Source organism: Rhinoraja longicauda, chromosome 4 (assembly GCF_053455715.1).
Source record: "Rhinoraja longicauda isolate Sanriku21f chromosome 4, sRhiLon1.1, whole genome shotgun sequence".
NCBI lineage: Eukaryota > Metazoa > Chordata > Chondrichthyes > Rajiformes > Arhynchobatidae > Rhinoraja > Rhinoraja longicauda.
Window position 1 is genome coordinate 23,319,286 of NC_135956.1, and position 12,511 is coordinate 23,331,796.

At 41.6% G+C, this 12,511-nt stretch overlaps 1 protein-coding gene and 1 long non-coding RNA gene across 3 annotated transcripts in view; one reads left to right on the forward strand and one right to left on the reverse strand.

Moving 5' to 3' along the window:
- The window catches only part of LOC144592642 (uncharacterized), a 46,713-nt gene that overhangs the window by 20,027 nt on the left and 14,175 nt on the right, over positions 1–12,511 (forward strand). For both annotated transcript variants that reach the window (XR_013547159.1, XR_013547160.1), the window contains exons 2-3: positions 3,860–3,909; positions 11,621–11,689. This is a non-coding gene — a long non-coding RNA (uncharacterized LOC144592642). The remainder of the gene's footprint in view (positions 1–3,859; positions 3,910–11,620; positions 11,690–12,511) is intronic.
- The window catches only part of prkdc (protein kinase, DNA-activated, catalytic subunit), a 185,578-nt gene continuing 178,039 nt past the window's right edge, over positions 4,973–12,511 (reverse strand). The window contains exons 83-86 of the mRNA XM_078397370.1: positions 11,561–11,762; positions 10,396–10,584; positions 8,630–8,769; positions 4,973–5,680 (exon numbers count right to left, since the gene is read on the reverse strand). Of these exons, the coding sequence (XP_078253496.1) occupies positions 5,476–5,680; positions 8,630–8,769; positions 10,396–10,584; positions 11,561–11,762 (736 nt within the window). The 3' untranslated portion in view covers positions 4,973–5,475. The remainder of the gene's footprint in view (positions 5,681–8,629; positions 8,770–10,395; positions 10,585–11,560; positions 11,763–12,511) is intronic.

Sequence of the window (12,511 nt, forward strand, 5' to 3'; positions counted from 1 at the left end):
GCCAGTGCCTTCAGCAGCCATACATGCCCAGGCCATTACACCGTGTTTCACAGATGAGGTGGTATGCTTTGGATCTTGGGCAGTTCCTTCTCTCCTCCATACTTTGCTCTTGCCATCACTCTGATGTAAGTTGATTTTCGTCTCATCTGTCCACAAGACCTTTTTCTAGAACTGTGGTTGCTCTTTTAAGTACTTCTTGGCAAACAGTAACCTGGCCATCCTATTTTTGCGGCTAACCAGTGGTTTGCATCTTGCAGTGTAGCCTCTGTATTTCTGTTCATGAAATCTTCTGCGGACAGTGGTCATTGACAAATCCACACCTGACTCCTGAAGAGTGTTTCTTATCTGTCGGACAGGTGTTTGGGGATTTTTCTTTATTATAGAGAGAATTCTTCTGTCATCAGCTGTGGAGGTCTTCCTTGGCCTGCCAGTCCCTTTGCAATTAGTAAGTTCACCAATGCTCTCTTTCTTCCTAATGATGTTCCAAACAGTTGATTTTGGTAAGCCTAAGGTTTGACTGATGTCTCTAACAGTATTATTCATGTTTCTCAGTCTCATGGGGATCTTATTGAAACATATAAGATAATTAGGGGATTGGACACATTAGAGGCAGGAAACATGTTCCCAATGTTGGGGGAGTCCAGAACAAGGGGCCACAGTTTAAGAATAAGGGGTAGGCCATTTAGAACGGAGATGAGGAAGAACTTTTTCAGTCAGAGAGTGGTGAAGGTGTGGAATTCTCTGCCTCAGAAGGCAGTGGAGGCCAGTTCGTTGGATGCTTTCAAGAGAGAGCTGGATAGAGCTCTTAAGGATAGCGGAGTGAGGGGGTATGGGGAGAAGGCAGGAACGGGGTACTGATTGAGAGTGATCAGCCATGATCGCATTGAATGGCGGTGCTGGCTCGAAGGGCTGAATAGCCTACTCCTGCACCTATTGTCTATTGTCTATTGTCTATAATGGCTTAGTTGACTTTCATTGGCACAACTTTGGTCCTCGTGTTGATAAACAGCAATAAAAGTTTCCAAAGGTGATGGAAAGACTAGGTGCTGAGAGCTCTTTTCCCTGCATCTTAGAATAAAGGGGCGGCCATTTGAAACTGAGGTGAGAAGGAACTTTCTCACCCAGAGAGTTGTGAATTTGTGGAATTCTCTGCCACAGAGGGCAGTGGAGGCCAAATCACTGGATGGATGTAAGAGAGTTAGATAGAGCTCTAGCAGCGAGTGGAATAAAGGGATATGGGGAGAAGGCAGGCACGGGTTATTGATTGTGGATGATCAGCCATGATCACAATGAATGGTGGTGCTGGCTCCAAGAGCCGAATGACCTCCTCCTGCACCTATTTTCTATGTTTCTATTAAGGAGGCAATTAAACACCCGAGAAGTCATGTGTCCCAAACATTATGGTGCCCTGAAATGGGGAGGGGGGGGGGGGGGGGGACCATGTATAAACTTAGCTGTAATTTCTACATGGTGAAACCAAAATGTATAAAAATACCCTTTAATAAAATCTGACAATGTGCACTTTAACCACATGTGATTTTTTTCTATTACAAATCTCAAATAAATGATGGGTCTTTGTCACAAACATTATGGAGGGCACTGTATTTAATAGTTACAAGTTTAGTATTTTTAGCCGGCAGTAACAAACATAAAGGCTGTATAGAAACATGCCTTCTGGCAGAACTACCTGCATTCCTGTAAATAGCCGATGTCTCTGAAGCATACATAAGGGTACCGATCATTACTGTGTAATGGACTACGAGAGCACTAAGTTTAGTTTTAATCCTCAGATGCTGTGCTATACAGATGTTTTGTCGTCGATGTTACCATCCTGACTGAGGGAGGGCAGGTACAAGCATGTCAGCTCAGTTAACATGCTGGCTGTACCTTATTTTTGATGGGGAAATCAGTAAGGAGCTATGTTTTCATGAGGTGGGTTTGGTCATCGAGGAAAAAGCTGAGCTGCCTCTTCACAAATAAGCTAGGACCCTCCAATTCACTGAATTACAGAACCATTGGAGCACATTCACCAACTTTGGAACCCTGGCTGAGGCCAAAGAGGATTCCAACTTCAACCAACACCCTACTCATCCTTCTGAATGACTTCAGTGCCCAAGGTATGATTGGCAAGGGAGAGTAAGGGAGACACAAAATGCTGGAGTAACTGAGCGGGACAGGCAGCATCTCTGGAGAGAAGAAATGGGTGGTGTTTCGGGTCTCGAAACGCCACCCATTCCTTCTCTCCAGCGATGCTGCCTGTCCCGCTGAGTTACTCCAGCATTTTGTGTCTACCTTCGATTTAAACCAGCATATGCAGTTCTTTCCTAGAGTAAAGGAGATGTTGGTTTAATGCAATGGATCATGACAATACAGTGCATAGCCTGGAATGTGCCATGCCATGAAATGGTTGCAGTGTAAGCAAATTTAAAAGATTCAGATCTATTACCAGTGTTCAGTTTCTGGCAGGGTACTGACTTAATATGTTGACCAAATTCTCTTCCACCACAGACACCACAATCATGTTAACGTTCTTGTCTGATAATATATATTTCAGGTCTGCTGACTTTGTTCAGTTCTGATAGGTCACTAACTAAATCTGTTAACCAAGTTCCCCCTCACCACAGAAACCACCAGACCCAAATGTTTCCAGCTAGGTACAGGATTTTTAAGTTTGAAGAACAGTAATTAAGCATTTGTGTTGTTTGAACTTGCAGATATGCAGTAGATCTATAGCTTTACCAGAAAAAAGACAGTGTGGAAACTCAATTGAGTCAGTATCAGCAGAATAAGTACAAATGATAAAATTGGGTCCAGTGTAACTTGTTTTTTTTTGCAGTTTTAAAAAACAGGCTATCCAACTCCACCCAGCAAAATTATCACTGTGCCAAGGTTGCATTAATCATTGGGATTTTCTGCTAATTGTATTTGTATTATAGAATCTTCAGTCAGAACTTTTTGGTGCAAGAATATTAACAAAAAAGTCAAAAGATACTATTTAAGAATTACGTTTGAACTAACCATTGTAATTTAAAGAGGAGTTTGTTTTAAAAATAAATTTTCTGAAATGTATTTGGTGAAGCAACATATGTTTTTTTTTGTTATAAAATCTTTAAGCAATTAATCCAATTAATTAAAGTAAGTAACTGCTCTTAAGAACAACAGTATATCTTGCATTTTAATTTTGCCGATATGCAAACAAACTTCTGAAGTTTAGAGAAGACGAGATTTCAAAACGGGGACAATTTACATGGAAATTGCTCTTTGCAACTAAAACAGAAACTCTAAGCCATGTGGGTTTACTTCATTTTCAGTTACTCTTGAACTCTGCACCATACATACTTCTGTGACCCAGTTACTTTACTGCAGAATAAGCACTTCTAATTGACAAATTAAGTAACAAAATGGAGCTAGAATACCGTGATTGCTGAAATAAGGAGGAATACACACACCAATGATTACTATTTCTTAATGGACAAGCTTCAGCCACTTGGAATGTCATTTATCTTAAACAGTAATGTAGCATGATGTTGCATATTTCTGAAATTTTTAGGACTACTTTTTTCATTATCTAAGGCATGCTTTAGGCTTCCTCAGTGGTGAAAAATATTGTGCTACTATCAAATGGAAAGTATAGTTGTGAATGAGAGCAAAATGTAAACATTATATTATTAAATTATTTTCCAGCTAAATGAAAATATTACAAAAGTTGATTAAGAACAATGCACTGACTGATGGCTGACAAAACAAAGATTCAAGAAATAATGGAAGTACTGAACATAAATGCTGCTGTGCTTCACATGCTGGGAACTAATACATTAAAAAAATTATTATTTTTGAATGAACACCTTTCTCTCCACAGAAGTCATTAGTCCTCTACTGATCCAGAAGAATAAGCTTTCGATTGATTAGGTAAGTGAAGCAGATGCACAATATGAGCAACTTCTGCCCCAGTAGCAAACCCAGTAGTGTTCAGGCTCCGATTAGTCTGTTCACCTGCTGGCCAGTTTCTGACAACCTTGCTTCTGCTTGTTTCAAGCTTGTTAGAATTTGGACTCCTTGCTTCTATTATTAAAAAAAATAAGTGACACAGTACAAAGAAAACTTTAGTAAATGGAAGAGCCTGGATATCACACGTGTCTTAGACCTTTAATACAGACTAGACCAAGTGGACCCGTTGGGTCCAAACCTCTCCTGCATTGGTGTAGCACCCCCTCCTCCCCTTCCCCCATCCCTCCTCCTCCCTCCTCTCCCCCCAACCACCCTCCCCCCACCCCTTCCCTCCCGCCCCCCTCGGCCCAACCATGGCGCCATGGGCGGGGAGTGCCCCTGTGGCCGTGTGCTAGCATGGAGGGAAGAGGGAAAAAGCAGTGTCGTCGGCCCCGTGCCTCCTGCAGCTCGGCTGCAATCTGCGGCGGGGAACGGTGGCGACGGCATGGGCGGGGAGCATCTCCCGGGGCCGTGGGTGGGCAAGAGTGGACAGGGAGAAGGCACAGACCTCGGCACCATTTCTCCTGCTGGGAGCAGCGGGGACGGCCATCTTGTTGGACCCTCTGCCACAGCCTCTGTGGCGCGCTGCATCGTGGGTGGAAGGTCAGGCGCGGGGCATACCGGGACGGGTGCCAGTCCTCTGTTGTATGGGGGGGGGGGGGAACGCATTTTTTAAAGTTTATAAGGTAAATTGTTTTTTAAAAGTAACAAAAGTGGGTTTATTTACACCGGAGGGGAATGGTGAGTAGGGTGGGGGTAAAATTGTGGCGCTATTGTGTACTGTTTTGGCTGTGTAGAGGGCATGGTACAACACACATAAACACAAACAAACCGAGTTTTAGTGGTATATATAGATAGATAGATAGATAGATAGATAGATAGATGATAGAAGACCTAATTTTGTAGTTGTCACAAAAACCACAGGAAAATCATTTAAAAAAAATCTTTATTAACACAAGAAATATTATTTGACACAAATTGCCACTTTCAGCAAATTATATCTTTCTAGATTGATTCAACAATCTTTTTAATATCCAAGCTCAAAGAATCTTCTTCATGCCATCGTATTATTTTCAATTAATAGTACAGCTTTAAAGATCAAATCTGAAATCCCTCCACTGCCCAACTGCCAGCACCACGATTATAACATTTCTGTTTAACAATCTTAAACCCTTTTTCCATAGTATTTCCTCCACCACTCCCTCATGAAATATTTAATTTGTGAGGATGTTTCCGATCAAATCAGCTGACAAGATCAATTAAGGCTACCATTAAGGTGAGTCACCACTAAGTTCTGCCCTTTGTTTTCTGAGACAAATTATGACCATGAACTTTCTGGGTAATTACAAGCAACCAACCAAATATCTCTTGCAATTTGCTTTTCTACTTTAAAATGAGCAAATGAGTAGTGTTTTTTTAAATTAGGTCAGCTGAACCCATTAACACCAAGCCACCATCCTAGTTTGCATCAGTTTTTATTGCTAAATTTCACATCCAAGCCTCCCAACCAGACCACACTCTACCCAAGATATTTGGATCTGTGGCTTGATCAATCAGGCATTCCACCTGTCGCTCCACAGAAAGACCTTCATCTGCTTCTCTGGCACGGACATTATAGTTCTCATCTCCCTTGGCGATGGCTATATAACTGTTATATGCCTTGGAGCTTTCATGTCCCAATCGCAACTCCTCTCTGAAAAGAAAACAACATTCACATTTTTAAGACAGATGCAAAAAAGATAACAAATAAGTAATGCATATAATGCTAAAATATTACAAATAAATAATGCTATATTTCAGGAAAACAAGGATCCCAATCCCGTGTTCATACTAACAGTGAGCTCATTGACGTTCACGGTTATCGAAGTGTAGAGTGAACAACAACTTAAAGAAATCTTATTACAACCGAGGTACCATCTTAATGCTATCACAGAGACTTTTATTGTTGAAAACTTGCATGAAGCACCTGTACATGTGATTAAAAATGCCTTGAATTCATCAGAAATTTCTGAGACTAGTTAGAAAAAAGTACAGAAGTACAAGCAATGTTGTGAACTCAGTTTTTAAGAATTGCATACAGCAGACCAATATTTTTGAAATGTATGAGGGAAACATCTTAATTTTGAATGGTTCAATTGAAAATATTTTGCCTTAAACCTTTACTATTATAATTTAAAATTCACATTGTAAACCAATTCTTCTGCAGGATCCCACCTCCATCTTTGTCACTTCTATCAGTTGTATAACCCTGGGATTTTTGTATAGACAAGTAATTTAGTCCTGATGTCCTTGATGACTGACCCTGCACTCCATTATCAGATATCTCAATTACACTCACTACTAAGCTCATAGAATAAGAACACACAAGCATAGAATAGTGCCACACAGGAACAGGTCCTTCTGCCTACAAAAATGGATATTTTGGGACAGTGTTACAAGGGGAGGGGAACAAGGTGTTAGAATGAGTCAGAAGAATGGTGCCGACCCAAAATGCCATTTTTCCACATCCTCCAAAGATGCTGCCTGACCCGCTGAGTTCTTCCAGCACTTTGTGTTTTTTGCTCAAGGTGCTAGAGTGGCCTCGAGGATATCGAGGAGACCCTAGTGACGGCCTCATCTATGATGGAGGAGGGGGAACCCCCGTTCCCTAAAGAACAGTCTGCCCTCCAAAGCCTCCAACCTTATCGTTCCCCAGCCCCGCACGGCTTCTCCCCAAAATTCACAAACTGAACTGCCCTGGCAGACCCATTGTTTCTCCTTGTTCCTGTCCCACTGAATTAATTTCCACATACCTTAACTCCATCCTATACCCCTGGTCCAACCTGTCCCTATACCTCCCCCTCATCTCTGTCCAAGGATTCCGACAGTCTTTTCAGGTGAGGCAGAGGTTCACTTGCATCTCCTCCAACCTCATCTACTGTGTGGACTGCTATATATCGGCGAGACCAAGCACTGGCTCTGCGATCTTTTCGCTGAACACGTACGCTCAGTCAGAGTGAGGCCCAGCGGCAGGGAGAGTGGGGGTGGGAGGGAAATGGTGGTGGAGGCAGGGCTGGGGGGAGTGAAGGTAGGGGAGGGGCAAGTGGGGGAGGGAATGGAGTGGGTCAGTGGGGGGAGGAGGGGGGGATAAGGGGGATTGAGTGGGGGGGGGTTGAGGGTACAACACCAATATAGGAGAGGCTTTGGGTCCAGGGCTCACTCACTCACACCCTCCCCTTCCCTGTCCCTCCCTCTACGAGGAATGGGCCCAACGGGTCCACTTGGTCTAGTCTACATAAAATGTTTCCAGTGTTTTCTGTATTTAGTAACACTGAGCCATGGCTGTCATTTGTAAATGTCAGATACGATGTAGTATTTTAAAATGAGTAATGTTAATACACAACATTGCCATTTTACAAATTGAATTCAAGATGCAATTTCATTTAATATTGAGAAATTTCAAGTAATAGAAATCTTTGCTAAAAACATAAAATGTGCATATATGAAATCCTCTTTCACTTAATGTAAAAACAATGGTCCGCCAAGGCCTATTGGATCTCCTGGTTGTTACCACCTTCCCCTTCCCACACTGGCCTTTCTGTCTTGGGCCTCTGTTGCCAGAGTGGGGCTACATGCAAACTGGAGGAACAGTACCTCATATTTCACTTGTGTAACAACCCAACGGTATGAACATTGAATTCTCAATTTCAGGTAACTAAGCTTACCTATTTCCACAACTCTTCACAACTGACTACCACCTATTGTTCTTATCTCTGGCCTTTGTTCCAACCAACTGCCTGTTAAAAAAAATCCTCCTTGCCTGTGTTGACCTATTACCTGCCACGCTTTGTCCTGCCTCTTCCCTTTTCCAGCTTTCTTCTCCCCCTACAATTGGTCTGAAGAAGGGTCTTGACCCGAAACAATATCTATCCATGTTCTCCAGAGATGCTGCCTGACCTGCTGAGTTACTCCAGCACTTTGTGTCCTCTTTCACTTGTTGGATGTATTATTTCAGTAAATTGACAAAACACCATGATCCACAGGTAGAGATCATAGGTTTTAAAAACGCACAATATCTGTAAAAATGTTATCTCAGCAAATACACTAAAGGGTCCTTATTCTTAGAATGATATTCAAGTGAATTAAACGGCTGAAATAGAAGCAGGTCAGCCAGCTAAAGTGAAGAGAGATGCAGAGTTCATACGTCAGGTCTGTGTCCCGTCAAGGGAGTTAAGCTGCTGAACCTGTTTTCAATAACAGATGACTTGGGAGTTGTCAATATATAATGAAACCTTAAGGGATATTTGTAAGATAGATATGAAGAAATCCATTGTGCCGAGCTGGTTAATAACAAGTCAATAGCTTGAAGCAACAACTGCATGTACACACCTATAAAGCAACAGTGGAAATAGTCTTGGACCAAATGAACTATTTTGTGGGTACATAAGTAAGGAGGAACTGCAGATGCTGGTTTAAACCGAAGATAACTGAAGATGGGTCTCGACCCGAAATATCACCCATTCCTTCTCTCCAGAGATGCTGCCTGTCCCGCTGAGTTACTCCAGCTTTTTGTGTCTATCTATTTTGTAGGTTCTAACTTTCTTGCTGAAAAATTCTATGTTATTTACAACCCCATAAATACCACATTTAAACATCAACTAACCTGGTGATTGAAGATGGATTAGCTCCTTCAAGTTTCCGTTTAGCACAATTCACCTTCTGCACTGGATACCAGTTAATTTCATTTGTGTTAATGTCCTTAATCCATGTCCCTTCTTTTTGCAGTTGTTTCTGCTCAAAGTTCTGCAAGCAGGAAGAAATGTAAACAGTAAACAAAAATGCCCAACTAAACTTTTTGAATTAGCTTAATTCCACACAGTTTGAGTAAGCAAATTGCTTGGCCTGAAGTTACAGTTGTATGTATTTTTTTTAACGTTCTACCTTTAAAGTTCTTTCTTGATCATAGAAACCTAACTTTAATGTCATTTGATCTACTATGTCTGTTCTTTGAATGAGTGGCCATTCTTAGAGCATATCACCACTTCTTGTCCATAGTACTGCAATTCGTTAATTTTCAAGTACCTGTCAGTGTCAAAATCTAATCAGCTACAGAGTTCACAGCTCAACAACACAGTAGGAAAAATATCTCCATTATTTCTTGTGCCTTCAATTTCACATCTGCGGCCTTTTTATAACTCACCCATCCGAGAGAATAATCACCTATTTTCATAAACCCCTTACTGTCTTTAAAACTTTTGGTCACATCTTAACCTCCTTTATTTCATTACTGAAACTTATCTTGGGCAACAAGCTGCAAAATCTCGTCTGCAGCCTTTCCGAGGTCATTTCATTGTGCCTGAAGTGCAGTCCCCCAAGTTGCTCACAGTAGTCCTGCTTGGGCCTAATCAGCAATCCATAAAGCTCTCAAATGATCCCTTTGCTTTTATATTCCACTATGCCTATATATACAAACTGAATTAATGTGGGGCACAGAAATTCAACTTTTCTTCACTGTTCGGCAGAATTTTTGGCAGAACACCTAAATGATAAATGTACTTAGATACTGGTAATGCAGAAGCATGTTCCTCCCCAGTAATACCAAACTGCATGGCCAGTCTTAACCAGCATCAGTGTTAGTTAAAGGTAGCCCTCTGCTGGGAGTTTGGGGTATCCATTATCTTTCAGTTAAGGCCTCATCGCTATTCTTGCTTCTTGTTCCCAATTTCCTTAGGGTCCCATCTGCCAGAACATAACCTCCTCACTGCACATTCACAATCCTGACCCCTCTCCAATTGAGTTCAGCCCAGGTGCCACCCTGATCAACTCTCATTGATACCCAAGTGCAGTCTCAGCAACACCATAAACGTTCCTCACTCCGTATTGAATCCTCTTTTAACAAAGGATATTATATACCATTTGTTGGCCTTCAACATCTTGATCTCCCTTTGAATAGCCACCCAATCTTCCACCGTGTAAAGATATTTTGCTTTTCTCTTTTTGTGCAGCAAAATGGATGCCCTCACATTTCCCACAATATATTCAATTTTCTCTGCTCTCACTCACTCACTTTGCTTATCCAAATGCACTGAAACCACTTTTCATCCTTTCTTCGTGCTCGCTATCCCACCTAGTTTAGTATCTTTAGTAAATTCGGAAAAGTGACATTTGTTTCCCTCATCCAAGTCATGAGTATAAGTTGTGAACAGCTGGGGCCACAGCTCCTCTCCTAGTCCAAGCCTATCAACCTGAGGAGGATATGCGGAAACTAAATTTTATATAAATTTCAGATTATACTTAGATCACAGCTAATTCATAGACAAATAACATATTCTTCAAGTTATCAAGAAAAGGTACATTGCATGAACAGTGTTAAAAGGTAATAAACTTTTCATTTTAATAATTAGTGTTCCTTTTTTCATTGCCATCTACCTTCCAGTCTAACGATGGTTCTTTTACAAAGACATCCATAGTACTGAGGAGAAGATCGGGATCCAGGCGGAATACTTGCAATCCGTGTACCATGGTTGTATAAATAAGGCCTGATTCTTTCATTGGGAGCATGAGGTTCAAGATCTGAGGTGTCAGACGGAATGGCATCAGCTCAGGCACTGGCAGAAACTAAATCAAAAAAGTGCACAATCATAATCAACGCTTACAATAACTTTTTTAAAAAGAACTAGTACATTTTTCTATCACTCAATTCTAAGAGAGACTGTTGAAAAGTGGATGAAAATCATTTTACAATAAGAATAGGAGGTGGAAAGAAACTGGAGCAACCAGAGGAAATTCCCGGGATGGCGGGACTGCCATATGATGAAAGAATGGAGCGACTGGGCTTGTATTCACTGGAATTTAGAAGGATGAGAGGGGATCTTATAGAAACATATAAAATTATTAAGGGATTTGACATGCCAGATGCAGGAAACATGTTCCCGAAGTTGAGGGAGTCTAGAACCAGGGGCCATAGTTTAAGAATAAGAGGTAGGCAATTTAGAACGAAGATGAGGAAAAACTTTTTCACACAGAGTTGTGAATTTGTGGAGTTCTCTGCCTCAGAAGGCAGTGGAGGCCGATTCACTGGATGCATTCAAAAGAGAGTTAGATAGAGCTCTTAGGGCTAGCGGAATCAAGGGGTATGGGGAGAAGGCAGGAACTGGGTACTGTTTGTGGATGATCAGCCATGAATACATTGAATGGCAGTGCTGGCTCGAAGGGCCAAATGGCCCACTCCTGCACCTATTGTCTATGTATCTATGAAACACACGCGGTCGCAAGGAGAATGTGCAAACTTCAGCATCTGAGGTCAGGATCGAACCTGGGACCTGGGTCTCTGACATTGTGAGGCAGCAGCTCTACCAGTGGTGCCACAGTTAATGTTTTAGGTTAAAGCCCTTTTGTTGGAAAATTAGCTCTTTCCATAAGACCAGAAGATATTGGAGCAGAATTAGACCATTCGGCCAATCTAGTCTACTCCGCCATTCGATCATGTTCGTTCCTCAGATGCTGAGTGTTTCCACCACCAAGTATTAAAGTCATTTCAACTTTTTGTTTGTTTCTTCAGAATACATTTTATTGTACAAAATCTCATTCATACCTGCGTAGCAGAACCAAATGCATGACCAAAATCAATTCCCACCATGCCCCCTGTTTCCAGGTTGATCATGAAATTGGAGAGATGTCGATCACCAATCCCCAGAATCCAGTGGCTGACACACATCAATGCGTGAGTACTGGCAAAGTGAGAGCGGAGAGCTAGGAACGCTTCTGGAGTGGTGCTCATTCTCATGAATGCTCTCCTGGATAAATGATCAGATAGGGGAGAAGGATATGGAAAATGTCGCATAGATGCATCTTAATTGTCTCGTTTGTTTTAACATTCCATAGGATCGTGAATACTTTTATCACTTCATTACCTCAGGCTAAGATGCTGAATCACATTCCTTTACCTCCTCCCTATTTTTACTCAACCTCTTTCCAATAACTTTAACACTAATCAGATACACAACATGAATATGATGAACAGCACATAGGTGTTATTGTATACATTCCATGAAACATTGATAGGGATGCTGTTTGTTGAATGGCCCAAAACATACATTAAGTATTAATAGACTAAAATGCTGGAGCATCTCGGGAGAATATGAACAGGTGCCATTTCAGATCAAGATACTTCTTCAGACTGAAGAATGTCACCTGACCATTTTCTCTAGGGATTCTGCCTGACCCTCTGAGTTACTCCAGTATTTTGTGTCTATTGTATAAACCGGCACCTACAGTTTAGTTTTAGTTTTTATTTTAGAAATACAGCGTGAAAACCGGCCCACAGAAGCCAATTAACCTATAAACCTGCATATCTTTGGATATGGGAGGTACCCGGAGAAAATGATCACAAGGAGAACATACAAATTCCGTACAGACAGCACCCGTAGTCAGGATCAAACCTGGGTCTCTGACACAGCAAGGCAACAAATCTACCGTTGTGCCACTGTGCTGCCCAGTTCCTTTTTATTACATTTCATACATTGTATTGTCTGGAATCTGTTGT